The 27,490-nt window shown below is 50.7% G+C and overlaps 3 protein-coding genes across 8 annotated transcripts; 1 reads left to right on the top strand and 2 right to left on the bottom strand.

The window, feature by feature from the left end:
• Nucleotides 1–174: 174 nt before the first annotated feature.
• On the bottom strand, nucleotides 175–1,515 carry MTLN (mitoregulin). 2 transcript variants are annotated; one of them, XM_080685752.1, is made up of 2 exons: nucleotides 1,215–1,515; nucleotides 175–720 (listed from the first exon to the last, which is right to left on the bottom strand). In XM_080685752.1, the coding sequence occupies exon 1, from the start codon at nucleotides 1,441–1,443 to the stop codon at nucleotides 1,273–1,275; it is 171 nt and encodes a 56-aa protein (XP_080541878.1). In that variant the 5' UTR covers nucleotides 1,444–1,515; the 3' UTR covers nucleotides 175–720; nucleotides 1,215–1,272. The 2 variants fall into 2 exon arrangements, with proteins under 2 accessions (XP_080541878.1, XP_080541877.1); XM_080685751.1 differs by having other exon boundaries at nucleotides 1,135–1,514.
• TMEM127 (transmembrane protein 127) lies at nucleotides 175–21,149 on the bottom strand. 3 transcript variants are annotated; one of them, XR_013961496.1, is made up of 4 exons: nucleotides 20,850–21,093; nucleotides 11,156–11,320; nucleotides 10,109–10,497; nucleotides 175–720 (listed from the first exon to the last, which is right to left on the bottom strand). XR_013961496.1 is itself a non-coding variant. In XM_080685750.1 (3 exons), the coding sequence occupies exons 1-3, from the start codon at nucleotides 21,091–21,093 to the stop codon at nucleotides 10,190–10,192; spliced, it is 717 nt and encodes a 238-aa protein (XP_080541876.1). In that variant the 5' UTR covers nucleotides 21,094–21,149; the 3' UTR covers nucleotides 7,824–10,189. The 3 variants fall into 3 exon arrangements, 1 of the variants encoding a protein (XP_080541876.1); XR_013961497.1 differs by lacking the exon at nucleotides 175–720 and adding an exon at nucleotides 8,143–9,501 and having other exon boundaries at nucleotides 10,097–10,497; XM_080685750.1 differs by lacking the exon at nucleotides 175–720 and having other exon boundaries at nucleotides 7,824–10,497; nucleotides 20,850–21,149.
• Nucleotides 20,961–27,291, top strand: CIAO1 (cytosolic iron-sulfur assembly component 1). Of its 3 annotated transcripts, none has more exons than XM_080685748.1 (8): nucleotides 20,961–21,185; nucleotides 21,849–22,126; nucleotides 22,895–23,043; nucleotides 23,181–23,292; nucleotides 23,400–23,488; nucleotides 23,724–23,925; nucleotides 24,540–24,627; nucleotides 25,192–27,291. In XM_080685748.1, exons 2-8 carry the CDS (start codon nucleotides 21,988–21,990, stop codon nucleotides 25,430–25,432), a joined length of 1,020 nt encoding a protein of 339 aa, XP_080541874.1. In that variant the 5' UTR covers nucleotides 20,961–21,185; nucleotides 21,849–21,987; the 3' UTR covers nucleotides 25,433–27,291. The 3 variants fall into 3 exon arrangements, with proteins under 3 accessions (XP_080541874.1, XP_080541873.1, XP_080541875.1); XM_080685747.1 differs by lacking the exon at nucleotides 20,961–21,185 and adding an exon at nucleotides 22,677–22,758 and having other exon boundaries at nucleotides 21,850–22,200; nucleotides 25,192–25,855; XM_080685749.1 differs by lacking the exon at nucleotides 20,961–21,185 and having other exon boundaries at nucleotides 21,850–22,126; nucleotides 22,931–23,043; nucleotides 25,192–25,855.
• Nucleotides 27,292–27,490: the final 199 nt, after the last annotated feature.

The raw sequence follows: 27,490 nt of genomic DNA, 5'->3' as shown, positions 1-27,490 counted from the left end.
CCTTCTGAACTGTAATTTACTTATCTTTATTATCAGACTCCCTCCACTGGAATGTAAACTGCATGAGGATAGGGATTTTAGTCTTTTGTGTCAACTGCTGTAGTAGATACTCAGTAAATATTATTTGGATAAATTTAAGATCCTTAAGGGCAATAATAATAATAATAACCTCAGTTATTTTTTAAAATACATTTTTATTGATTTCAGAGAGGAAAGGAGAGGGAGAGCTATAAACATCAATGATGAGAGAGAATCATTGATTGGCTGCCTCCTGCACACCCCACACTGGGGATCAAGCCCACAACCCGGCATGTGCCCTGAATAGAAACTGAACCATGACATCCTGGTTCATAGGTCGACACTGAGCACACTGGCTGGGCTAATCTGTTATTTTTATACAGCCTCTTACTTCCCTGATCAGGTCTAGTAAACAACTGACCAAAAGGACTCACAACAATGCCCAGGCCAATTCTGCTTTGCAGTTGTACCAAGGAACTAGCATAGATTCCTTAAGAAACAAGGTAGCCGCTCAAAGACACTAACATATAGTTTGAAAATCCAGGTCTCTTGATGCAGTGAACTGCATGGCCAATAAAATACTTCTTCTCCTTTTAATAAAAAGTTCAAAGATGTTTGAAATTTTATTTTAAAAATAAAATTGGTGCATAAGTGCAAGGAGAAATAATTTCTGTCCAGTGCTCTATATCCATCTTCAACAAGCTATGGAAACAGAAAAGAGAAGAAAAAAAAATGAGAAATACATAATCATTAACTTCAACTTATCCTATTGTAGAGCTAAACCATGAACTACAAGATCTGGTGTTACAGCTTGGATGAAAAAGCCAGCACTAGATGCAAGCCTCCTGACTTCAGACCCTCTCCCTTTCCATTTTGCCAGGCTGCCACTAACCCAGGGACTCAGACTGGAGATTACAAAACACGAATGCAAGGACTACGGTGCTACATTGCACGTGGTATGTCATTCCTAGTAAACACAGGCAATGAACTGGGTCACCAGTGCAAGTTACTGGGGGAAACAAAGCTTCCTCCTCTTGTTGGTGTCTGTGGGAGCAAGCCACCTCCTGTGAGCTGCCATCTCCACTTAGACTTAGAGCCACTCTACGCACTGCTCACCGACACTGCAGAGGAGCCTAGCTGGCGGGTGGGGGTGTGAGAGCGCCTGACTCAGGCGGCCTTCCCCACCCCACCCTCACCCCCCGGCGTGGGCAAGGCGAGGTGGGCGCACGGGAGCGGCGGGGCCCACGGCCGCGCTCAGGCCAGGTCCAGTTTCTTCTGCGCCACTGCTAGCTGGTCCTGCAGCCTCCGCTTCCTCCAGTCCAGGTAGCGCCTCCGCAGCCGGTTCGCCTGCCAGCCCACGAGCACCCCGGAGGCGAAGGCCAACAGCACGGACAGCTGCAGCGTCCTCTCGGACACGTCTGCCATCGCGGCCGCCGACGCGCAGAAAGGCCTACGGCGGGGGACGCGACACCCGGCGAGCGTTCAAGGAGGCGGAGGAAGCTAGCCCAGCGCCGCCTGCTGCGCGGCGGGGGACCTGCAGCGCCTGCACCAGGAGCGTGGGACGGGTCTGACTTGCTGGGATGTCATTCCTATGGTCACGTTTACATAAAACTCCTTACCAGACTGCAGACTCTCCAGTGGGCTGGATGAACTAAGTAAGCAAGCATGTTGGAGAAGCTCAAATAGCAAAGCACTGATGTGGCCTCTAGGAACTATGGCCACCCCAGCCAGCAGCAAGCCAAAAGCTAGAGCCTCCTCCAACCTGCAACTGTCACGAGAAAGGAGCCCGCCTGAGCCATCCGCCTCCCATGGCCTGTAGTGTGGTGTAGGTTCTTGACTTCATGCTGGAAAGATTTTACAATACGAGTCCAGGTGATTTTGAGAATGTTTATTAAAGCTGGGACAGTGAAATAAAGGAAGGGCTTAGCATAGAAGCAGCAGGAGAGCAGAGGAGGTGCTGCTTTAGCCCTGTAGAAATTTTATAGTAAAGAAGTGAGCCACACTGGTTTGCGAGGACTCACTGAGAAGTAAAAGTCACAATGACGGAAGTGAGCCAAGGTGAGGCTGCTGTTAGATCACTGAAAAGTGAGAGAAAGGGGGGCCTTGGAGGCAGATTCCCAGTGTTAGCCCGGGAGGAGCTATTGCTGCCCACTGCTCCTCTGGTTGCAAGTCTAGTGGGGACCTTCAGAGTTTAGGAGAGAGAGCAAAAGGACATGCCCCAGAAAAGGAGGGGTGTGGGCGTAGTCCAAGGAGAGCACATGCTGAGTCCTTTGCTTTGAGGGTTCTTATCTGTTTTCTAAAGGAGGAAATCCTAAAAAAAAAAAAAAAAAAAAGCCCTGACCGGCTTGGCTCAGTGGATAGAGCGTCGGCCTGCGGACTGAAGGGTCCCAGGTTCGATTCCAGTCAAGGGCATGTACCTTGGTTGCGGGCACATCCCCAGTGGGAGGTGTGCAGGAGGCAGCTGATCGATGTTTCTAGCTCTCTATCCCTCTCCCTTCCTCTCTGTAAAAAGTCAATAAAAAGTGTTTAAAAAAAAAAAATAAATAAATAAAGGAGGGAATCCTAGGGGAGGGCCTCAGCAAAATATTCATCAGCTTTCCAGGTGTGTTCTTTAATATGGTGATGTGTCAAGCTGAGCAAATAGAGGGACCAGGGTTATTTTCTGGTGAGCTTTACCTCTATCTTGGATTTGCTTGGTTCTAATTAGGGGTTTTTTGTTATTTGTTCCCCTGACTTCATTTGTGCTGGGGTTTGGCTGGCATTAATGACACTAACTGGATCTCTGTTATCTCCCTGACCAGGGTGATTTAAGCTATTTACTTTAGGAAGAATTGTAAACCATTTGCTCTCAAGTGTCCTTGGTTATGGAAGATAAGATCTTGCAATTCATTAGCAGGCTGTAAATTGCTCAAATTGACCCCATTTGTCTAACCGTTTGTCTCAGTTTCCCTTTTCCCACTTGTCAAAAAATTCTCCTAACATCTAACCATCCTGACTCACAACCACAGATCATCCAAACCACAATTCAGCAGCCACTTCTCTCAAGTTTCTAAGTCCACAGGCACCTCATGCCCACACCCTCCTCACACACAGTGTCACTCAACCCCAAATGGTGGCTCCTGGTAAGACACCCTGGCACCCACCCCGCTTATCCTGATCCCATCCAGCCCCGTCCAGGAACACATCTGAAGACAGCAGGAGAGCGCATGTCCACTGCGGTGGCACCAACACATTGATGGGTCCCCTCACACAGACTGCAGCGCCCATTCTGCTGAAGTTGCTGGCCCTCTGTTCTGTGGGCTGTGCAGCAGCCAGTGGCCGCAATGGGCAGGCCCCCGGGTCAAGAAGCTGCCTGTGGCCTCTGGGAGCTGAGGACACCTGCAGCCGCAGCCACAGGAGATCCACCCCTCAGTCCCACCTGCAGGAAACAGTTCTGCCCACAACTGGGGTGAGATTAGAAGCATCTCTTTTCCTCACAGACCTTCAGGGGAGACCTCAGTCTCAGCCAAAACCCTGGTCCCATGAGCCCCGAATCAGAGAGACTACTTACGCCATGCCCTGCTCCTGACTGCAGAAGCTCTCAGTCAGTCAGGAATGTGTAGTGTCACTAGGCTGTGGTGATATTGCTCCACAGCAAGGAATAACTACTCCATATCCTTTATGAAATCAGGTGGCATCTTTAGTTGACTTGTATAGAAGAAACTTCCTATTGGAGAGGGTACTCGTTCATAACACAATTTCCTAAAAGTGAAAGTTACATGTTGCCTTGATGGGAGACAGTTCTCTAGGGGTCCCTCATGGTTCTGCTTGTCTTGCACGGGGCACTGTCTGCTCTTGTTCCTTTGTATATAGGAGACAGTTTTGGAAGAGCGTGTCAGCCTCTGGAACAAAGGGCAGGCTTGCTTTCAGCCCTAGGAGATGGAGATGAGGTCTCCCTTTGAGCCAACAGAAGACGTTCTTGTAGAGGGCCCCCTGGGAAGGCACATGGGCATTCCTTAATTATTGTCAGCTGAACCCAGTGGCATCGGCAAAGCCACGCCCTGGGAACACGCCTTGCCAAAAGGGCAAGGGTGTTGTCAGCTTGATCTTCATTTCAGTCTGTGGTGTGGGGAAATGGTTTTGATATCTAAATCCAGCCTAGCACCAGGAATGCTCAGGGCCTACTCAAGAATGCAAATAATCTCCTTTTGTCTTGACCTTTTGGTGAAACTTCCTGATATTTGGGATATAAAATAAACTCGCTGGATTGGCTCTGGGTCACTGTCCCTGTCTCTCTATCAGAAGAGGACGGTGGTCCCACCCAGTCCCAGCTTTTTCCTTCTATCTCTGTGTCTTGTCTCTTTTACTTCTCAATCCCCAGCCGCCCCTACTCAGGAACTGGACCCGCTCTCTAGCCGTGCTGGACGCGGAAAGAGAGAAATACCTATACGTTCTTACTGCCCATTATTAAAAGATGTGGGTTTTTTGCCCAGCCAGAGTGGCTCAGTGGTTGTGTGTTGAACCATGAACCAGGAGGTCACCGGTTCGATTCCAGGTCAGGGCATATTCCCAAGTTGCAGGTTCAGTCTCCAATAGGGGGTTTGCAGGAGGCAGACAATCAATAATTTGTTCTCATCATTGATGTTTCTATCTCTCTCCCTCTCTGAAATCAATAAAAAATATGTTTTTAAAAGACATGTGTTTTCTAAGCTCACTGTTCCTTTTCTGTGATACCACTCAGTGTGCATGCAAACATCACCTGGCCATCTTCACAACACCCTGTGGGAACGAGGACTCAGAGATCTGGCACAAAAATGGTGATACTTCATTGCTATGTCATAAACAATAGAGTCTCCTTTCTCTCTGACTGGAATAGGGCAGGAAGAAAGGGGCAAGGGAAGGAGGGAAGGAAAAGGTATAATCCTGGAGCCCAGGGCAGGTGTAATCAAGGCCCAGGTTGCCTGCTGGCAGTGGGCAAACCTGACTTCAAGGCCCAGCCCTGGTCAAAGATAGGACACACAGAACTTCTACAAGAAAGCAGAGCTGGCCAGTGCCCACATGCCCCATCATCACAGTAAGGAGAGAGGACGAGACTAGAGGTGGCTCACCTTGGGGTAGCTTCACCCTTGGGCTCAGGCATCCCAACCGCCATTAGCAGCGCCACCTCTGAATCTAATATGGCAATGTAACCATCCTCATCCTGGGCCACAAGGTGAAGCTCCAAGTCCTTGGCCACTGGTCAGGGAAAGGGGCCTGATCTAAGTTGGGCAAAAGACACTCATCCAGCCCTTAATTAAGAGCTTCGTGTGAGCCTGGGGCTGCTGGTGACCATCTTCTCCACCTTTGGGAAGACTCCTGAGCCCACAAGCCGAGCAGAGAGAAATCACGTCTTCATATCATTGTTTGAGTCCCTGGATCCAGCCTTTTCAGCTATGGGAATCAATAAATTCCACTTAATTAAGGTATTTCTGTGCTAAGAGTTCTGTATCTTGCAGCTATACGTGTTCTGACAATAACCTTGGTATTCCAGGCCCTGACAGGCTGGGCCCATCCATGTCACCACTGCTCAAACACCAGCTCAGTGGTCCCCAAGCCTGACCCTTTCTGCCTGCTTTCACACCACTGATTACATCATTCTCTCGTGAAAGGCTACCCATTCTTCCAGGCCAGCATGCCATCTCTCCTCCTTCATGAAGCTGCCCTAGCTAGACCATCAGTCTCAAGGGGCATCAAGTGCCAGGTGTCAAGTTTCTGCCTCATCAGGTTTCCTCCCCTGACAGCCAGACTGGAAGGCCCTACAGGGCAAGGCATGTGTGCTAATAGCTACCTCCTTTTGATAGGTGAACATTGCAAAAGAAAGCATGGAAGACAGGTGACAGAAATTGTGTGTGAGTGTAAGTGCGCACACGTGCAAATTTCCCTCGCCACTCTTATTGAACACAGGGAGGAAACAGGTGGGAAAGAAAGAATATGAAATATGCTCCCCCTTATTAAAACAAAGCCTCCCTCCCCCAGGTCATTCCAGAAGGAAACTCTCCAACAGCAGTAGCCCTATAAATCTAGGTGAGAACCCCCGAGAGTAAGGTCAAACCGAGGGGGGCAGGGACTGGGCCGGGGTGCCCGCAGCGTCAGGAAGTGCTCCTTCACAGGGCTGGCTGCGGTTCCATTAGAGCCAGGAGGACAGGAAGCTTCCAAACAGGGCTGTCTGCGCCCTGCCCCTTCGGGCCCCATCCTCATAGAGCCCTGCAGCGCTTAAACAAAATGGAGCAGATGTCTTTTTGAAAGTTCTTCCATTACCAAACTCTGAGACACAGCTGGGCTCCAGGGCCTCCATGTTTCCTACTGCCCTTCACACCCTGCATCTTCTCATGCTGAGTCCTTCTCAACCTGCAGCACTGGCTCCATTTTCCAGCTCGTGACAAGTCGGCAGGGACTGGGGCTCCTGGGTTCCCCACTCCAACACCTGCTGAGACAACATACTGGGGCCAACTCTGACTGCTCTCCTCCTCCCCTTGGCCAGGTTCCAGGACTCCACACCATTTCCCATCCATGCCTCCCTTCCCAGGCTCTCAGACTCTTCACTAACACAAGGCTCCCTCCTCACACTGTCACCAGTCATTAAGAAAAACCTGATTAAAAATAAATAAAAATAAAAACCTGATCCTTTCTTGGCCTGGCCAGTGCGGTTCAGTGGCTGGAGCATCGGTCATAGGTTTGATTTCTGGTCAAGGGCATGTACGTGGGTTGCAGGTTCGATCCTGAGCCCTAGTTGGACACAACCAATTGATGTGTCTCTCTCACGTTGATGTTTCTCTCTCTCTCTCCCCCTCCCTCCCTTCTCTAAAAATCAATGGAAAAAAATATCCTCGGGTGAGGATTAACAAAAAAGAAAAAGAAAAAAAGGTCCTTCCTTTTTTTTCTCAGAACCAACCCTTCCAGGGCTCCCCACTGCTTTTAGTGCCTTCAATGGGCCCCCTCACCTTGCTAACCTCTACTCTTGCCACACCTTGGCCACCAGTTGTGCCTCACTCTTGCTAGCCCATCCTCAGGAATTGCCTCACCCACCTCCGAATACTCTCACATTGAACCTGGCTCCAGCTGTCATCAGGAAACCTCTGGCACTCAGGCACAGCCCACTTGGCATAGCCCTTCCCAGCTGTCCAATGGACCACTCACTGCCTTTCCATGGACAAGTCCATCTCCAGAACTGAGACTATAAAGCCCTTAGAGACAGGGTCCTGGGGGTCATGGCGTTTCCCTCATGGTATCTCACATGCTTTGGACAAAGCACAAGTCGCAGCAACAATCATCAATTTATCAACAATCATTGATAAATTCCTGAATTGAAATGGGAGAGGACACATTCCTAGCCCCCGAGAAAGATGTGTGCTCTTCCCAGGAATAAAAATAAAAATGTTTAAAACCACCAAAACAGGCTGTTCCTCAAAGGGAGCCCTAAGATCTTTTACTGTGATGCACATTTGGGGGCCCAGCATGTCAGCTGAGTGTAGAAATGAATGAATGGGATGTGGGTAGTCCTGTAAGGAACCGACACTGAAGGCTCTCCTGCAGGTCACATCCCGGACTATTGACACTCACATGCCTCTCCCAGTAAGGAAGTAACCACTCCCTATGGTTTCAAAAGAAGGTAGTTTCTTTGGCAGTCCTTGCCCTGGGTCTATTTCTCCCCATACAGGACAAGAATTATCCTCTGCAGCTCACCCACTTGGGCTCCATGGCACCCAGCGATGGGAGGATCTGTTAGATGAGCTTCTAAATGGAAGTGCCTTGCCCAGAGTAGGCACATGCACTCGCTCACGTTTTTTATACAGATGTATTTTTATTAATTTCAGAGAGGAAGGGAGAGGGAGAGAGAAACATCAATGATAAGAATCATTGATCGGCTGCCTCCTGCATGCTCCCTTAATGGGGAATTGAGCCCTCAACCCAGGCACGTGCCCTGACCAGGAATCAAACTGGGACCTCCTGGTTCATAGGTCGACACAGTCTCGGAGACACACCGGCCTGGCCCTCTGACGTTTTAAATTACGCACTTCATCAATTTCTCCTGCTTCTCCAAGAGGATGGGAGCAAACCAACTCAGGGAAGTTGTGACAAAAAAACGACAGGGAGCCACTGGCATTTACATTCTTACTTGTGGTTTCTGCTCATTTGTTTTGTTTTTATTTGTTTTTCCTAGAAAAAAAGAAAAAACACAACCAGGGGGATTTATATGACAGTGTCAGGATAGCAGGGGGAAGAGAAAGGCCGGAGGCGTGGACAGTTAATAAAAGGTGGGTTCTGAATTACATGGAACAGTCCACAGGGTCATGTCTGAGGCCTCACGAGATGACCGGTCATTTTGGCATGCGTGTCCGGTGCCTGGTCTCCTGATCTGCCCCTCAGACATCCAACCACCCAAGGTCAGCGAGAGCTGGCCACACCCTAGATATCTGCCAGACAAACTCGGACTTGATAGAAAGACAAGGCAATGCAGCTCCTTGGCTTTGTGCGCAGGTACCACAAGGCAGTCTTTCCTGCCTAACGCTGGAGTCTGGGGTGAAAGTCACAATGGGACACACTTTGACATCACAGTGAACTCCAGGCAGCCACCATTTATGTGCAGACATGGGCTTCACCACCCACACAGATGTCTGTCCAGACATCCCCAGGTGGTCTGGCCCAAGGATGAGGCACGTAACGTTCCTTCCTAGCCACCGTTCAATAGTGGTGTCCACTCTCTGGTCTTGCTCGGTCACCTGCAGGAGAAGATTGGGACCCATCTGCTTTGCAGCTCTGCAATGAACATTGATTCCAAAGACGCCTGGCCATCTGGATCCATACTGATGGTTTCTTGAGTTTCTCCCACTTTTATGTTGATCTCAGGGCAGAAAATTCAGCCAGACCCAGAGCCATGTATGGCAAACAGGAAAGCCAGAATGATGGCTGGGCAAGAAAGTGCCAACAAGTAGCACAATGCAAGGCCAGAGGACATTCAAGAAGGGGAGGGGGCATGCAGCAAGCTGTTGCCCCAAGTCACAGTTTAGGGGAGGCACTAAGCCTGAAGGACACAGCCAGCTCTGCCATCCTCCCGCAACGGGGCCCACTGGTTGTGATTCCTATGTGGAGAGTGCCCTGCTGTGACCTCTGTTCCTGCAAGGAGGCCAGGTTACATCTCAGTCCACAGTCCTGAGGAGCACCACGCTGGCCAGCCAGCCAGGCCTTAGTCCTCAGCCCCTCTGCTGAGGGGGCTCTGGGTTCCACAGGAAGGCCCTGGGAATGAGGGAGCAAGGGAAGAGGGATGCATTCTGCTGGGAGAAGTTCAGGGAGAAACTACTGTGGGCTGGAAGGAGCTGTGGCTCAAAACAGTGCAGAGCCCAAAAGAATGGGATAAACATTGATAAAATGACAAGTCTTGTCGCTAGTTTAAAAACAGATGATTGTTGCTGTTGCTTGGTTTTGTTTTTTCCTTTTAAAACCACTCAATTTTAAAAGGTGAAGGGGCTGGGGAGGTTCAGCCCCTTCACTCTGATCCTTTCTGGGCACCAGGAGGCCTCAGGCCCATACCCACTGCTCTCCTTTCCTGGGCACCAGCCACCTAAGCCAGGGCAGGGTGGGACAAGACTTGCTCTGCTTCCCAAGAGCAATTCCGTCTCCCATCAAACCAGAACACGGAGGATGGGAAGTCCAAAGACTAAAGTGCAGAGATTTCCAGAGCGGGCGCCTGCCACTGGGCACTCTGAGAAGGAATGGGGCGGGGTCAGCCCACAGCTGCAGCTGTGGAACAGACACTGACCATTATGAAGGAAGCCTGCAGGGCACAGTCCCCTTTCTCCTGTTGACACCTCTTTCTGAGACAGTCCACTGTCAGTAGCTCCCCAAGGAAAGAAAGTTCTGGTATGAAAGATATGGCCCATGAAGGGAGAAAACTTGTATGACCATCCCTGGTTGGTAATGACTAGTGACCTCGGGGTCAGGAAGGTGGCAAGAGGGGAAACAGTGCATGATATAAAATCCATGAACCCCAGGTTTCAAGAGCAAGGCTACATGAACAACCCAAAAGGCAGTCTCTCTCCTGGGGAAGGTTTGGTGAAGATGCTCAGGATCCTACCAGTAAGGCCTGCTGGGGGAAGGCAGTCCTCAGGTGGGAGGAGCCGCCGAGTGGAAGCAGGTAGGAAGGCCTAGGCTGGCATTAGGGTGTGTAGGCCGGGGGTGGCTGGAATTGGTTGATGACCTCATATTCCGAGGGGTAGGGCTCGGTCTCCTCCATCTCAGACAGCAGCTCCAGCGCCTGCTCCTCCTCCTCTGTTGGGTAGTGGCGCAGGAGGTTGGCTGCTGTGGCCAGGATTGAGGCTCCACCAGCTCCTGCCACCAGGTAGAAACTAACAGCAAAGGTGACATACACCTGGGAACCATGGTACTTCTTATGTTGCTGCTGCTGGGCCAGGATGAGTTCGGAAGCCCAGTAGGAAAAGCCGATGACGGTAGCACACTGCAGGACTGGGGGACAGAGGGACAGCACAGAAAGGGGTTAGCAGGCATCCTGAAGCTGGGATGATTAAGGAACCAACTGCAGCCTCTCCACCCAAACCCCAGTGTCAGAGAACCTGTGTGGCCCTGGATCCTGCAAGGGGGAGCTCTCTGGGCCATGGGGTTCTTGGGCGGAGGCTGGGACAGATGCACGACCCGTCTGAGCCAGTCAAGTCTCTCCATCTTAAGAATGTGGAGATGGAACCTGAGGGCTGCTACAAGTCAGAGTGCTTGAAAGACACAGACAAGGCCATGCAGTTTGGGACTGGAGTTCGCACCACCACATATCAAATCAACACCCAGCCCAATCTGTGGGGAAGCAAAAGGGGAGGAAAAAATCCAATGAGACCAGGAACTCCAGGGGAGACACAGTGAGACACTCTGCTCATTCCAGGCCCCAGGAGCCCAGCTGAGCTTCAAACCCAGTTCTTGGAGAGCTGTGAGATTTCTTGGGGAATTAATTAAAGCAAGCTGCTATCATGCCCAGTGCTCCAGGAAAGGCTAGAGTTGAAATGAGCATCTGGACCGATGCCTGCTCAGAGAAAGCCCATCATCTCCACCTACAACCCCAGACGGTGCTCCTATCCTGTTGCAGTTCCTCCCCCACTGGGAGCAGTCCTGGACTTACCTGTGAGGATGTGGGCAAAGGCATAGCGACGGGTGATCTTCAGGGCTGGATGCTTGGGCCCAAAGACATCTAGGAGGAATGCGGAGAGACTGCACAGGATGCCCAGGAAGCAGAAGGCGGCAATGACCCGCAGGAGCAGCACCGTCTGGGGATTCATGCAGAAGTCTGTAGTGGGAAAACCAGATCTTCAGGACCCCAAGCAGCACCCTGGAGTCCCTACCTGGGAGGAGTTTGTCCCCCTCAGCCACAGTCCTGGAGTGCCAGGGGAGTCCTAGAGAAACCGCTCATAACTCTTGCTCACAGCTGGCCCACAGAGGTGGAACAGCACCTGAACTGGCAGACAGTTCAGGCCACTGCTTCCATGCACTCAACTCCTTCCCTTCCAAAAAACCAGTCTAGCCCCGTCAGTGTGGCTCAGTGGTTGAGCATCGACCTGTGAACCAGGAGGTCACGGTTCGATTCCTGGCTAGGGCACATGCCTGGGTTGCAGGCCCATTCATCATTAATATTTCTATCTCACTCTCCTTTCCTCTTTGAAATCAATAAAAAAAATACTAAATTTTAAAAATACCTAGTCTAAGTGCAGGCCTCCACTTTGTTGTACTGGCCATGATCTTCTAAGCATTTTTAAAGATGCTGACAATTAATCTGACATGTCAACCCATTCTCCTGGGCTGCAGGAGGAGCCCACTAACTGCTATGCTGAGATGGACAGAGAGGCAAGGCCAGAGGCCGATCAATGTCGATTCTCCATTCAGCCACTCATTCATCCCGTCGTTTGTGTTCAAAAAGAATCTGAAGCCATTTAGAAAAATATATCCTTACAAGAGTGTACTAAATAAGTTAGGAAAGGTGGTAGGCTGGACCTTCACATTTATTTTTGTTCATTCCCTGAACCCTACTAAAACAAAACGAAACAAAACATTTTAAAGACATAAACCCACACCACAGGGAGAGGGGCAAAACACAATTCTGAAAACTGGAACATAAAGGGGCTTAGAACTGCCTTAGCAGACTGAGTAAGCTGAAGTGTCAGCCAGAAGTGGGAAAGCTAAGAAGCAACTAGATTTATACCAGGAATGCCTAAGGAGCTCAGACACTGAGTACCAAACGCCTTCTAAAACGAGTGCAAAGCCAGTCAGGGTGCACACTCCCCCAAAGAGAAGGAGCGAACCAAGGCCAAGGAAGATGCTGCAAAAGGAGACCCCACATTCAGTCGCCCAGGGTCACGGTGAAGGGAGAACCCAACAACTGTACACCTGACACAGCCACCTAGACGCCCCTCCAGGACATCATACCATTCTCATTCTTTTAAATTCCGCCGAAACAGTGTCAGACCCTGTGATATCTGTGCAAAATGCCACAGCTCCTAAAAACAGACAGAAGAAAGGCGGATCTGAAAAGAAGCTGTTTTAAGCTTCAAGAAAAAGTAGGAAATGTGCCTTCCCCTCTCTCCTCTGTTCCAGCCATCGGCGAGCTCTTCTTTCATTTAGGTCATGGGTCATCAAGTGATTTAGGAAAATCTGGGAGCGCTGGCTTAGACTACAGGCTCCTCTCCTGAGTCTTGACCACCGGCTGAGGCTGGGAGATGGTGGTCATCTCTCTCCAGTGCACATGTCAGTCACTGGGGTGCTGGCTGAAAGCACGTGCCCAGGCCCCAGAAATTCGAAGCTCTCAGTCTGGAGCAGGGCCTAGGAATATGGATTTAAATTTTTCTTTTAATTGTATTGATTTCAGAGAGGAAGGGAGAGGGAGAGAGAGAAACATCCATGAAGAGAGAGAATCATGGAACAGCTGCCTCCTGCACGCCCCCTACTGGAGGGGACCGAGCCTGCAACCTGGGCATGTGCCCTTGACCGGGAATCGAACCCGAGACCCTTCAGTCCTCAGGCCGACGCTCTAACCACTGAGCAACACCGGCTAGGGCAGGAATATGGATTTTAATAAGCAGCCCAGGTAATTCCCATGCAATGTGGCCCAAGTCTTACACTCCAAGAAACACAAATCCTGGGCCTGGAGGACAGGGGACTGAGAAGAAAAGGCCAAGAACCCAGGGTGTAGACCTAAACCCAACAAAGCAGACTCAAACCAAGTCAGTGGCATAATGGGTGCTTGGCAGAGGGCTTGGCATCCGGACCACAGAACCAGAGCAGATACCAGGAGACCCTGGGCCTTTGTGACTGCACGCACTCCCTGCCTCAGGCTCAGAATTCACCAGGCAGATGGTGGTTGAGCCTATTCCAGACTCATGCCGCGATCTAGCTTTAGGTCATCCACTAAGCTGTCCTCAGAGCTATCTGTCACTCTCTTGTCAGCTGACCATCTGTTTTGGGAACGATCATCCAACCTGGTGTTCACTTACTACCAGGAGGCTTGTCTGTGTGATGGTTCTGCCAGTGACCAGGCCCAGGCTCCGTTTCGTCCAGCCCTACATAGCCTGAGACTGTGCTGTGGGCCTGCAGGAGGTTTCGCTGAAGGAAGAGCTCCTGGAGACGGGGACTGTCTCCTGGCTTTACTTTGAATATTGTTAAAAGCTCTCTGAGATAGTTCTTCTTGATCCATGTGGCATGAGCAGGGTTGGGGCAGGATGAAAGTGTTCTTTCTTCTAGTGCTTCCAAGAATAACCTGGAGCATCAGGGTGCAAGGGCTTGCAGCACACTCCACTCTGCAGCAGGCTGTGCTCAGATTACTTAACACATTGGGGACCAGTAGTTTTATTGCTAGCTTTACCCAGTGGCCAGATAAGTTTCTAATGAACGAGTACAAAAAACGTTGTACATAAATGTTAAAGGCACACCTTAAAATTAAATACCCATGCATTTTGAAGTTATTTATTACATGTTCTTACAAGCTAATATCTTTTTAAAGAATTCTCATGATTGGCCACAAGCCTTAGAACAGAAAACACGAGAATTCTCGTGATCCATCCGCAAATATGGCCAGGCACTTGGGCTTTAATTGCGGTTCTTAAAAATCTACTAAGGTTTGACCAGCCAGTGTGGCCCAGTGGTTGAGCATTGACCCAGGCACCAAGAGGTCACTGGGCTTGATCCCAAGCAGGGGGCCTGCAAGAGACAGCCCCTCTCATCGATGTTTCTCTCTCTCTAAGAATCAATAAAAATATATTTAAAAAGAAACACTAAGTTTTAATTTAACAGCTAGTTTTAACTGCAAAACACTCAGTGGCTTCAAAGCTACTTTCTTAGGCTGCATAATGAGTACAGGGTGTCCATTTTATTATCATCCTTAAAAATGTACATCTAGCCAGAACCGGTTTGGCTCAGTGGATAGAGCATCAGCCTGCGGACTGAAGGGTCCCGGGTTCGATTCCAGTCAAGAGCATGTAACTTGGTTGCCGGCACATCCCCAGTAGGAGGTGTGCAAGAGGCAGCTGATAGATGTTTCTCTCTCATCGATGTTTCTGACTATCCCTCTTCCTTCCTCTCTGTAAAAAAATCAATAAAATATATTTTAAAAAAATGTACATCTATTATATACACTCCCATGTGTCTCGTGTTCCATAATACACTTATCCTATATAATATATAATAATAAAAGTGTAACATGCTAATTAGATTGGACGTCCTTCTGCGAGGGAAGCCTGGGCCCTGGGTACATGCCAGTGGTGGAGGGGAGCCCGGGTCCTGGGTGCCAGAAGCCGGTGCCGGCAGCCGGGAGAAGGAAGGCCTATTCTTGCCCGAATTTCGTGCATTGGGCCTCTAGTAATATAATAAAAGGGTATTATGCAAATCGACCAAAGGGCAGAATGACCAGTCGCTATAACGTGCACTTACCACCAGGAGGCAGACGCTGAATGCAGGAGCTGCCCCCAGCCCCAGGCCCCGATCGATCGCCCGATCAGGGCCAACCTCTCGGTCCCTTCCTTCGGCTGGCAGGCTCTGACTGCCTGATGGGAACGGGGAATCAGGGGTGGGTGGTGGCGGATGTGGGCGGCCGCTGGTTGCCCCACACACGGAGGGTGACCGGCGGTGGGGGACGGGGCCAGCGAGCGGCAGGAACGCCCAACCTCTCGGTCCCTCCACCCTGGCCGGCTGGCATTCTTTTCCACAGCCAAGACACAGGCCTGCCCACAGCTGCAGACAGTTGCTCCTCACTCCTCCCCACCTGCTCCCTGATGGGGAGGGAGAAGCCATCAGCAAGGTAGCAGGCGCTGGTTCGGTGGGTTGTTGAGAAACCTGCCTCCTGATGCTACTGAATTCTAACCCTGTTCAGAATTCCATTTCCTCTGCTTAAAGCACCTGATCTTACCCTCCTCAGTGGTGATGCAACCTGAAATCTAATGGGACCTTTTTGTGGGATGGGTTGTCGTGCCCCAGGACCTGACAAGTAGATTCCTCCAGCGAATAAATGCAGTGAATGTTCAGGCATGACCCTCATAGCACCATCGGCCCCCTGGAACTCTCTCAGGCATTGGGCCCGCACCCCATGCCTTATCTGAAAGAAATTCCACACAAAAGCACCTCCTGTGAACGGGCCTCCACCGGGGGGATCACAGCCTCCTACACGGGCTCGAAGTATATCCTGGGCCAGGCCCACCTCGTGTGCAAGATGGCAAACAGGGAACCGGGGGTGGGTGGTGACGGGGGTTGGGGCCGGCTGCCGGCAGCCAGGGAAGATGGCCCTGATCGCAGGCCAGGAGTAGGACAGTACCCATGCATGAATTTCATGCACTGGGCCTCTAGTTTTGATATAAGGAAGAGTCTCACATGATATGAAGCTTCAGAGAGAACATCCCCTCCCTTCCACATGTCAAACTACCCCTTTTGAGAGACAAACATTATTGGCAGTTTCTTCTGTCCCCTCCAGGAATAGCCTGTGCATACTGACAGGTCAAACATTATCTTAGTTAGGCATCACACTGGGGATCCGTCATGCAGCTCAGATGAGGGACTGGCGGTTCCAGGACGTTGACTTCCTTCAGGTCCCACAACGCAGGACTAGACTCCAAACCAAAGCTAGACTCCCAACCTAGGACAGGCTCCCTTGCATTGTGATGCCAGAATCACCCATAGAGACAATGCATCAAATGCTAACACGTGGCATGTGAGTGGTTGGTATAAATGCTCTCAGAGCCACCCTCAGAGCCAGTAGCTGCTGAGCGCAGAACAGCTGAGAGCACAAAATCCCTTCTAGGCAAAACATGTGTGGGCCATTGAACAAAGAGAAGTGCTCATACCAGGATTAGGCAAAAGCTGGTTGGTATGGTGTAAGCTTCTGCAGCCATCAGAAGCAGTAGGGAAATCAGAAAGGCACTGGACTTGGCACCAAATCCGAGACCTACCATAGACTATGTGTTACTGTGAGCAAGTCACTTAACTGCCCCTGGTCTCTGCTCTCTCATGTCAAATGAAGACAGTACTGCCTGCCCCATCTCCATGGGTGCACTGAGCAGCCTGTGTGGTAGCTGCCCCGCTCCCTCCCAGGGCATGTCAGCCCTGGTGTGCCTGCCTGCTTACAGTCAGTGTGGGCCAGAGAAAGCGCCTGCTAAAGCCAGACTAAGGGTGTGCCCAGCCAGAAGAATGAGGAATATGGGCTTTTGGCCCAAATTCAAACAGGTTTAGTTTCTATGTGACTGACTTTCCCCACTCCAAAGCTGTGAGTAAACCCTCGGGCTTAGTGGAAAGCCAAATGTGAACGTCCCTTGGAGAGATGTTAACAGATAGCCCAGGATCTTCCCCCCGGCCCAGGCAGTCTCTCAGCGGGTCTCAGCTCACAGAGAAGACAGGCAGAGCACCCTGGACCCCTCAGATCAAACTCAGGCTCCCCTGGGTCAGGATCTCAGTATTCTCTCCTTCCCTGCCAGACGTCAGAGTGGAGGGGAGGACCACAAATATCTGCTCCCTTGAGACGGCTGCTAAGGGAAACAGAATTCCCAAATGTGTGTAGGCATTATTTTATTTCTGAGGAAAAAGGACTCATGGAGCAAGGTCCTCATTTTAAATTCAAACCAGTGGTGCAGCTCACCACACTCTGGTCAGACAGAACACATCCTAACTTCCAGTGGGATTGTGGCGTGTTTATTTTGGTAACTATTGCTCGACTGCCCCCCCAGTCACCAGAGAAAGAGGAAGCTGCTGTGTAATAGGATCCCAAAGCACTGACTTTGGCTCAAGGTTACTCACTGGTGAGTCATGGGGCAGGATCTGTTTTGAAGGCCTGGCTCTTCCTGTCTACCTGCCCACTGCTCCCAGCCCCTCCCAACCCAAACAGACTGAAGTGGCCTCTGGCCAGTTCCCTTTTTCTGTCCCACTGCCCTTCACTTCCCCTCACTGCAATCCCTGTGAGTTAGAGACACTGCCCCAACACCCTGACCCCAGCCCCGACCTTCCCAGCACTCATCCGCCCCACCTGCATAGCCTCTCCCCACTGAGACTAGCTTCCAGACAGGCTTCTGACAGAAGATTCCAACAGGGCCCCCTAGAGTGCCTGGCTGGCCCATCACCAGAGATTCCAATGGTCCCAGCCAAGCTGCCTCAGAGGACAGGCCCAGCAGGACCTGGAAGTGCCAACTGCATCAGTCACTACCCCTCGGACATACAGGCCCTCTGGTTGGCCCTTGAACTTCCAGTGGCAATCATGACTCACTTGACTTCAAATCCAAGACTTCCTCATTCTTCAAAGGTACTTCCCAAGGCTGCTGTCAGTGCTGCCCTTCACTGCCACACTTGAGAGGCAAAGGAATTGGTGTGCAGAGGGAATGATTATCTGGGGCCCCCCTGCTTGGGGCCACTAGAGGTCTGAGCATATCTCTGGACCTGAGCCCAGGCTGAAGAGCACTGTGAGAAGCTGGCACCCCTGGGAAGAAGGAAAACCCAGGATGGAATCATTCGAGGCAGCCTGCATTTGCTAAAGCCTCCAGGGCTCAGCCAGTGACAGATCTTGCCTCAAGATCACCAACTTGAGCCGATGGAGATGATGAGGAATAAAAAGCACAGCTTGGGCTGGGCTTGTGATAAAAACTCAACTAGAATGGGGAAGTAAAAAGCCTTGGACAGCTTTGACAAAAGGAAAAGAAGCTGGAGGGCACTAAGGTACAAGGTAAGAGTGGAGGCCATGCCATGGAGATTAGGTGTGTGGCCTCGGGCATGTCACTTGACCTCCCTGAGCCTAAGACCCCTGTGAAGTGGTGGTGATGACAGTCCCAAATGAAGGTGCTGTTTAGGAGAAACTAAAGGCAGGCGCATGAAATGTGCTGAGCACAATGCCTGGCACTCAGGGGGCTGAGAAACAGGAAGGTACAGCTCTAAAGCCTGCAGGCCCAGCTTACTCCCTGTCACCTGCAGAGACTTGGCAGAGTCTGTTCTCCCTTTGGAAGTATCTATAGGCACCAGACTTGACTTCCCTGCAAGGACATCTGTTAGGTCCTGAGGATCAGCATAATCACACAGGACAGCATGTTTAAAGGCCCACTGAGTACCAAAAACCAACCACAACAGAGAAAGGGAAGAAGCAGAGCCATCAAAATAAACTATCAACTTTCTTATGAATGGACAGCAAGTATTCCTAGCTTGCAATGGCCAAGGAGATGGCCACAGGTCAAAACTGTCCGTGGGTTAAGATCCCTAAACACATGAGCAAATGTAAAGGTTAAGGCAATGTGCTTTTTTTAAAAATTGATTTCAGAGAGGAAGGGAGAGGGAGAGAGAGAAACATTAATGATGAGAGAGAATCATTGATCAGTTGCCTCCTGCATGGCCCCCCCACCCCCACCCCACCACTGGGGATCGAGCCCGCAACCTGGGCATGTGCCCTTGACCGGAATCAAACCTGGGACCCTTTAGTCCACAGGCCAATGCTCTATCCACTGAGACAAACCAGCTAGGGCGGCAATGTGCATATATATATATATATATATATATATATATACACATATACATATATACACACACACACACACACACACACACACACACATATATGAACAAAGAAGAACCTGCACCAAGAATTTATTTTTACTTTTTACATGGTCTTGACAAGGATGTACACCAAAGCACAATAACCCTGAGATCATTCCTGACAGCTGAAATAAAGGATAAAAAAGATAAATGAGATAGTATCACTTTATACTGAGTCAACAGATGAGGCAGACACAGCTATGCCACTCCCAGCTGTGTGGCCCTGGAGAAATGTGACTTCACTTCTGAGACACAGCTTCTTGGACCTCTAAAATAAGGACCTCGGATCACACTGCCTCTCCCCTATCACACAAACTTCATGAGCCTCCCTAGGAATGAGCTGAAGGGGAGAAGCACTGGGAATTGTCTCCCAGTTTGTAGGTGACACCAAGCTCTGAAAACACTGAAACACCAGGGGGTCAAGTGCAAAGGTCTGGATGAAGTGGTGGCAGCTGAGCTTCAAAGAAGGCAAGTGAGGGAAATGTGCTGAGGGAAAAAACATCCAAATTCAACTTCAGCTTGATGGCCTTTTTTCCATTGCTACACACCAGAGAAAAAGCTGCGTGTCACAAGGCCTCCATCATATGTGTAACTTCTGTCTTAATGAGCCAACCCAGCGAAGACTATCATCAGGAAAGAATCTGGAAACAAACTAGAAGCCCCATCCTGTTCTCTAAATCATTCTAAAACCTCAAAAACCCTTAAAAAGAGAGAGAGAGATACAAAACAGAGAACTCTCAGAGAAAGACGTTAGGCCACAACTGATACAGCTTTTCAGCCTAGACCTGCAAAAAGTGGTATAAGATCCAAGGCACAGAGGAGAACTTGACCTTTTCACCAAACCCCAGTGTCTGAGTCCTTAAAGAGATGACATGAAGATATCTCCAGGAAGGGCCTCTGAGACATGGCACAGCAGACAGCTGGAACACATCACAGCCAGAGAGTGGCACAGGGAGAAAATAGAAAGACCTTCAAGAATGGTTCAAAAGACCGTGGGGACGATGAACTGTGCTGGTACCAAGGGTAGTGTGGGGTCCACTGACTGTTTTTTCCCATAAAAGCCAGGCAGTGCAATCCTGTGCTCACACTACACAGCCTGTACCCTCCCTGCTGGAGACAGAGCTGGGCAGGAGCAAATATTGGCTCCCTGGGATAGCAGCCACCCCACCATCCCCCACCCCCGCCAGGCTGTGGCCTCCCTGTGTCCAGCAAGGAGACCAGTCCCTAGTCTCTTTCCCCTTTCCTCTGCACACCTGGCTGAGCAAAGAAACCTCACCTCGTCAGGTGTATGGCTCTGAGAGCCAAGTTCCAACTTTTACTGAGGCTGGAACTGACTCCTGGTTATCTAAAATGCCAAAGACTCCCTTTTTCTAGAATAAAAACCCAACTACTGTATAATTTGAAAACATATTTTAAAGTCTAAGCATATTAAAAGTTCATTTTCTCCATCAATCAGCTGACCCAAAGAAACCTCCCCGCATCCCAGAGATTCCTTAGCTAGTTTTAATGCCCAGCATCTTTATCTTTTCTCCATATACTGCGCCCTTCCTCGGGCAGAATCCTAAAAGAGCAGCAGACTATGAGCATGGAGTGAAAAGTAGGTGCTTGGCTGAATAACATCTAATTAACGAGGGGCCGGAGAACCAGGCAGCAAAAGGTCTGTTTCCTTCAACCAAGCCCTGCCCTGGCTGTCAGCTCTCCAGCCACACCCCATTCTGCTCCCCGCCGAGGAGCCCCGGGTCGCCCGGGAAGAAGAGGCCCCGGCGCGGCGGCCTTACCTTTCAGCAGGTCCGGGTGCACATAACCCAGTACGTCGGAGACCCCCAGCTCCTGGCGGGAACAGGTGCCACCATGGATGTGCAACCAGGCAGGCTCGGCGAGGGCAGTGCACAGCGCCGTGATGGACAAGGCGCCCGGCAGGGCCGAGGCCAGGCTACGCTCCGGCTGCTTGGGCAGAGCACTGCCGCCCGGGCTCCTCCGCCGGCGCCCGCCGGGCAGCCCTGCGCCTCCCGGGGCATACATGCCCGAGGCCGCCCGCCGTCGCTCCGCGGTCGCTGCTGCTCGCCGCCGACTTCCGGGGGGCGCAGAGTCTGCCTGTTCCAGGGAGGACGCGGGTGAGGAACCTCAGGGCTGCCAGGGCGGACACCGGAGGCTGGAGGAGTGGGACCTGGGGACGAGCGGAGACCCGAGGGCTGCTGGATTCTAGGGCGGAGATGGTGACTGGGTGCCTGAAATGGAGGCGCGGTATGAGGACCCGAAGAGGATTGGGCTGGAGGGCGAGGGTATGGGCTACTGATGGGAGGAGAGACCGGACCCGGAGTCTCAGCCAGAGGGTGCCAAGAGGGGAGGACCAGGCTGAGCTGCGGGGATCGGAGACCCGGGATCCGGGAAGGACGCTTTGGGGTGCGACCTCTGCCCAGAAAAGACCCTTCCCACGCCGATCGCTGCTCCTCACCGGTCAGCAGGCCGCAAGGGTGGTGCCGTTCGTCCCGTCACGGGACCCTCGGCTGCCGGGGCCAAGCGACCCAGGCCCCACTACTCCCGGACCAACCCGGGTCCGACCCACTTCCGTTTCCTCTGCCTCGGCCTCGGCCTCCGCCTCCGCCTCCTCCGGCTCCCCGCCCTGTCCCCGCTCGCGTCATAGTCCGGCGCACCACAGCCTCCCTACGGCCTCACGGGACTGGTAGTTCGAAGCGGTTCCACGACGTTTTATGCCGAGGTGGGAGGTCGACTACAACTCCCAGGGGGCAGCGCGGTCGCATTAGCGGGCACTTCAGTTCCCAGGTCGACCGGGATTCTCGGGCGGAAGTGGCCGGATCGGCCGTCCTGGAAGGCTGAGTCGGGGTCCCTGAATCTGCACAGTGGAGCCTGCCGTGGGCACGCCCCCAACTCCTCCACGTACTGCGTCGGATCGCCATGAAGGACTCGCTGGTGCAGCTGGGCCGTGTCCCGGCGCACCCGGACTCGCGCTGCTGGTTCCTGGCCTGGAACCCCACGGGAACCCTGCTAGCCTCGTGCGGGGGTGACCGTAAAGTCCGCATTTGGGGCACCGTGGGTAAGGCTCGGCCTGGGCGCGCGACCCCGCCGCCCGGCGTTCCGCGTGCGTGCTATGCGGGTGCTGTGCTGGAGGTGAGCCCAGGGAGAGCGGGGGAGAAGCCACCTCGAGATAGACTTTTGTCATTCCTAGAAAGACTTTTCAGGCAAGTACAAGAAGCCAAAACGTCAGGAGACAGCCTGGAACTGTGGAGGAAATTGTGATAGTTGCTGGGGCAGGAAACCTATTAGAAAAGGGCGGTGGAAAGTAGCCTGCAGAGTAATTTGCGACGACGGTGAAGTTTAAATTTTATCCCGAGGGGACATTCGGCAGCCTTTTGACTATTTAAGAGTGTGTATGTGTGTGTGTGTGTGTGTGTGTGTGTGTGTGTGTGTGTGTGTGTGTGTGTATTTTATTGGTTTCAGAGAAGAAGGGAAAGAGAGAGATAGAACCACCAATGATGAGAACCATTGATCAGCTGCCTTCTGCACGCCCCAAATTAGGGATCGAGCCTGCAGTCCAGGCATGTGCCCCAGCCATAGTTATTGATCCGTGACCTCCTGGTTCATAGGTGGACTCTCAATCACTGAGCCACGCTGGCTGGGCAGCCTTTGACCATTTTAAATTAGGAGGTGATGCCGCCTCCAGAGGAAGTAAGTCAATTACTTCTTCCTAAAAGCATATTGTTAAATGTGCCCATTGAGCTTGGCTCCAATGTCAGATGGCAGTGATAGTGTTTCAGTGTCTTGTGCGCCCAGCCCCAGTGCCTGGCCTGGCCTCTACTTTTAGGTGGCAACTGGATCTGCAAATCTGTCCTTTCTGAAGGCCACCAGCGCACTGTGCGGAAGGTGGCCTGGTCTCCCTGCGGCAATTACCTGGCCTCTGCCAGTTTTGATGCTACCACTTGTATTTGGAAGAAGAATCAGGATGACTTTGAGGTAACCAGACTGGATCGGACCAGGATTGTTGCAATTTGCTCCCCAGAACTGGTTCAGGAACTTGAACCAACCTGGGCCAGCGGTCTATCCAAGGGTCTTAAATGCCATTGATTCTTGTCCCTCTTCCCTTCTCACAGTGTGTGACCACTCTGGAAGGCCATGAAAATGAGGTCAAGTCAGTGGCCTGGGCCCCATCTGGCAACCTCCTTGCTACCTGCAGCCGAGATAAGAGTGTGTGGGTCTGGGAAGGTGAGTCTAGGTCCCTCCAGGTGCAATTGGAAGCCAGCAGACAAATAATCTGCTACATGACCCTCACAAGGTCAGCTTGTGGGCTCCTTTCTGTTTTCTTCCCATAGTTGATGAAGAAGATGAGTATGAATGTGTCAGTGTCCTTAATTCCCATACCCAGGATGTCAAGCATGTGGTCTGGCACCCAAGCCAGGAGGTAAGAATCTGGCAAAGTATCTCAATGGGAAGGAATTCTGGTATGGAGGGTGTGCCCAGCCCCCCTCGGCTTGTCAGCCTCAGCTGGCTTTCAAAGAGATCACTACCTGTGGCCAAAAGACATTAGTCCCCGTTATAAAGAAGCTCCCTGGGACTGTCCTGTCCTAGCAGGGAGAGGTATTGGAGCCACAGGCACTTCCTGGGCCATAAGTGACGTGTTTTCCCCATGTCCCCAGCTATTAGCCTCTGCCAGCTATGATGACACAGTGAAGCTATACCGGGAGGAAGAGGATGACTGGGTATGCTGTGCCACCCTTGAGGGTCATGAATCCACAGTGTGGAGCTTGGCCTTTGACCCCAGTGGCCAGCGTCTGGCGTCTTGCAGTGATGACCGTACCGTGCGCATCTGGCACCAGTACCTGCCAGGCAATGAGCAAGGTGAGGGGCCAGGCACAGAGCTAAGAAGACTCCTAAGAGGTTGACAGTCTATCTGGCTGAGACACAGATGAAGCACAGCAAACGGGTAGAAGGGAGATGTGCCATGAGAGCGCTGGAGAGATGGAAGAAACAGGGAAGGCTACGTAGAAGGGCTATTTCATCAGAACTTGAAAGGATGTGTAGGATTTTATAAGAAGAGAACTCTGGGTGAGAACAGAACAGCATGAGCAAAGGCATTACAGATGGGAAAGCCTAGATCTCACAGGAGCGGTGCTTCATTTAGGTGAAGCATGAGGTATATAAAGGGTTTGCAGGAAATAAGGTGGGTTGGGCTGGCTGGTGGGTGGCCTTCAAAGGCAGGCTAAGTAGTCTGCAGCAAAAGTTTTTTTTAAAGAACAGGACATTCTCTTCTCAGAATTCTGCAAAAATACCAGTGTGGCCATAGAATGTAAGGCAGATCGGTGAGAGTGGGGACAGAGAAATGAAGACGGGGACTCATGATTGAGGGTGAGGGTAAGCAAGGGCAAATTAGAATCTTTGCAGTGAGGCGTTTAGACCCCTAAGGTGCCTGGAACACAGATGTGCCTTGGACTCAAGAGAAGTCTGTCACGCAGGGGTGGCATGCAGCGGCTCTGACCCCAGCTGGAAATGTATCTGCACTTTGTCAGGCTTCCACTCCAGGACCATCTACGACATTGCTTGGTAATTCCTCCATCTCCTGTCCCCATCTCCACTCCACTCCCCAATTTGGAAACATTTTAGAGAAGTCAGACATGTGCTGCTGCTTCTCCCTTTGGTAGTTCTGGCCCTAAGAATCTATCCCTAGGACGTAATCCTAAATAATGAAAAAAGTTGATGTGCCTCTCAGCTTTATTTACATTAACAAACATTTGGGAGTAACCAAAACAGGCTTAAGTGTGGTAAAATTCAATGGTCTGTTATACCACTTTAAAAAAATGATTAAGCAAACTTCATGACAAGGGAAATTGCTTATGCTAAGTGACAAAAGTGTAATTCAGAATCTTATTTAGTTTTTTAGGTTAATTATATTGGGGGAAACCTGGATGACAGCACTTGAATGCTTAGGGGGCGATGTCTGTGGCTATATATCAATTAGGGGAACTCTTCAATAAGACATGCTAGCTGAAGCCAGAATTTTGGGAAGAAAGCCAGCCAGGGCCTGTAAAATCAGCATCCTCTACTAACTTGCTGGGCTGGGGAGGGAGGAGTCACCAGCATAATCACTGATGCACGTGTTCCTCCCAGGTGTTCGCTGACAGGGGCCCTGGCTACAGCTTGTGGGGACGATGCCATCCGAGTGTTTGAGGAGGACCCTGGCTCAGATCCACAGCAGCCCACCTTCTCCCTGACAGCGCACTTGCCTCAGGCCCACTCCCAGGATGTCAACTGTGTAGCCTGGAACCCCAAGGAGCGCGGGCTTCTGGCCTCCTGCAGCGATGATGGGGAAGTGGCCTTCTGGAAGTATCAGCGGCTTGAAGGCCTCTGAGCCACCTTGACTTTGGACAGAATCATGGTTCCCCCCAAAATGTCATAAGACTTTTCTAGCCCAAGAAGAGCTGGAAGAGCAGCCTGTCCTGCCTTTAACTTGGCTCTCCCGTTCAGACCTGGGTAGACGTGCGGAGCCATAGGACCACTCCTTCCCATGTTGGCGTGGGCCCTTGGTGAAGAACTGCAGAAGAAGAGTACCTTGTAGTAATGCCACGGATTTTGCTTCCAGTCAGGACACAGTGCTAAAGTTTGCGGGGTGAATGTACTACTAATAATCACCATGTTTATATATCGGAGGCATGTATCTCAGACCTTTCTGAAATTGTAAGCCTTATAGAAATAATTCATCTGAGTCCCAAGTCCTATTTGTATTATTAGAACGTTCACAGTTTAAAACATTTCCATGATGATTCCCTTTCTGAAATAGGTCCTGCCTTCCTGCTTTCTGACGAAGTCCTTGCATTTAAGACATTCACTCAATATTGAAGATTTTCTAACGTAGGCTAGTTTAGAATAAGACACCTCTGCTTTCCCTTAGGAACCTTTGTGTATCTTCTATGGCTTGCGGGGAATGCCAAAAAGGGAAGGGTGTGAACTCTAAAAGGGAGAATTATTATTGGCCATAGGCCATGCATTCTCAATGGGGCTGTAAATTGGCTCTTCGGTGAAGGACAGAAAAATCTTAGAGACAATGATTTGTGGCCCTCTAAGGGACTGTAGTACACAATAATACAATGTATCTATGGTATTCAGTTTTCATGGTGAGGGCAAGTAGGAAAAAGATGTCTTTGATAGAGCCCTGGCTGGTTGCTCAGTGGTTAGAGTGTCAGCCTGTAGACCGCTGACACTGGTGGTCCATAGGGTCCGAAAGGTTGACGACCGCTGGACCAAAGGGTCCCAGGTTCTATTCCCGGTCAAGGGCACATACTTGGGTTACAAGTTCTCCAGCCTTGGTAGGAGCACGTATGGGAGACAACAAATCGATGTGTCTCACATCAGTGTTTCTCTCCCCTTCTCCCTCCTTTACACTCTAGAAATCAATTGATGGAAAAAAATATCCTTGGGTGAGGATTAAAAAAAAAATGTCTGATATAGCTCTTAAAGAGAGTGATAATGAAAAAAAGGTGGTGAGTCACTGCCATGGGCGATCAGTTGTGGCATCTCAAGTTCTTCTGTCATTTCCATATGGGTTTTGACTTGAGGACAGTTCCCCAAAGCTATAGCCTTCATTAATTTTTTATACAACAGAAATAATGACAGACTGAAGTGGCAGCTGGAGCAGTATCAACCCAAGCACCTGGAGGTTGGGTCCAAGAGGTCAGCTGTTGACATGTTGGCAGGAACCATGGTAGTGGCACCAACTAGTAGTTATAGTTTTGTGTTTTCTTTTTCTCATTTTTAAATCATCATCTGAGGATATTTTTTTCCATTATTTTAGCAAGAATGGAAGGGATTGAGGGAAGAGAAACATCAATATGAGAGACACACATTGGTTGCCTCCTGCATGCACTCCAACCAACTGGGGTCAGGGATGGAATCTGCAACCCAGGTACATGCCCTTGATCAGAATCGAACCTGTGATCCTTTGGTGTGTGGGCTGGAGGTCTAACCACTTAGCCACCAGCCAGGGCTGTAGTAGTCTTCACTTCCTTGCTCTCACAACAGTATTGTCAACTTCACTTAGAAATGTCCTTCAAGAACAAATACAAACTATAAGATCTTGACCCTTGGGAACGTTGATGGCAATGGCAGCATGCAGAAGCACAGAGGTCTGTCTTGAGGAAAAGCAGATGTGTAGCTGAGTGAGCTATCTACCATTTTTACATAAAAGAAGTAGTAAAACGTGGTATCAAAACTTGGCTACTTGGCCGATGATTTCTAGGAAATGAATGAGCCTTTCACGGCAACTGATAGCATTGCCAGTGATCAAGCTTTCAAGCTAAAATTAGAATTTTGGAAAACTTGCACCATGAGCTTGCCATCTTCGCAATTCTTAGACTCTCCTGAGGGGATTGGTGGTGTTACCAACAAACGTGATTTGTAGGATGAAATGTCA

This window comes from Plecotus auritus (genome assembly GCF_963455305.1).
Source record: "Plecotus auritus genome assembly, chromosome: 8".
Lineage (NCBI taxonomy): Eukaryota > Metazoa > Chordata > Mammalia > Chiroptera > Vespertilionidae > Plecotus > Plecotus auritus.
The sequence above is the reverse complement of the archived record's forward strand: the minus strand, read 5'-3'. Positions and strand labels throughout refer to the sequence as shown.

Bases quoted from the DNA above. Each gene is read 5' to 3' on its own strand.
- MTLN (XM_080685752.1), bottom strand. From the start codon at position 1,443: ATGGCAGACGTGTCCGAGAGGACGCTGCAGCTGTCCGTGCTGTTGGCC.
- TMEM127 (XM_080685750.1), bottom strand. From the start codon at position 21,093: ATGTATGCCCCGGGAGGCGCAGGGCTGCCCGGCGGGCGCCGGCGGAGG. The intron at 11,321-20,849 runs GTAAGGCCGCCG...TTCCCACTACAG, and splicing joins GCACCCGGACCTGCTGAAAG to ACTTCTGCATGAATCCCCAG. The intron at 10,498-11,155 runs GTAAGTCCAGGA...TCTGTCCCCCAG, and splicing joins CTTTGCCCACATCCTCACAG to TCCTGCAGTGTGCTACCGTC.
- CIAO1 (XM_080685747.1), top strand. From the start codon at position 21,988: ATGAAGGACTCGCTGGTGCAGCTGGGCCGTGTCCCGGCGCACCCGGAC. The intron at 23,044-23,180 runs GTAACCAGACTG...CCCTTCTCACAG, and splicing joins AGAATCAGGATGACTTTGAG to TGTGTGACCACTCTGGAAGG. The intron at 23,489-23,723 runs GTAAGAATCTGG...CCATGTCCCCAG, and splicing joins TCTGGCACCCAAGCCAGGAG to CTATTAGCCTCTGCCAGCTA.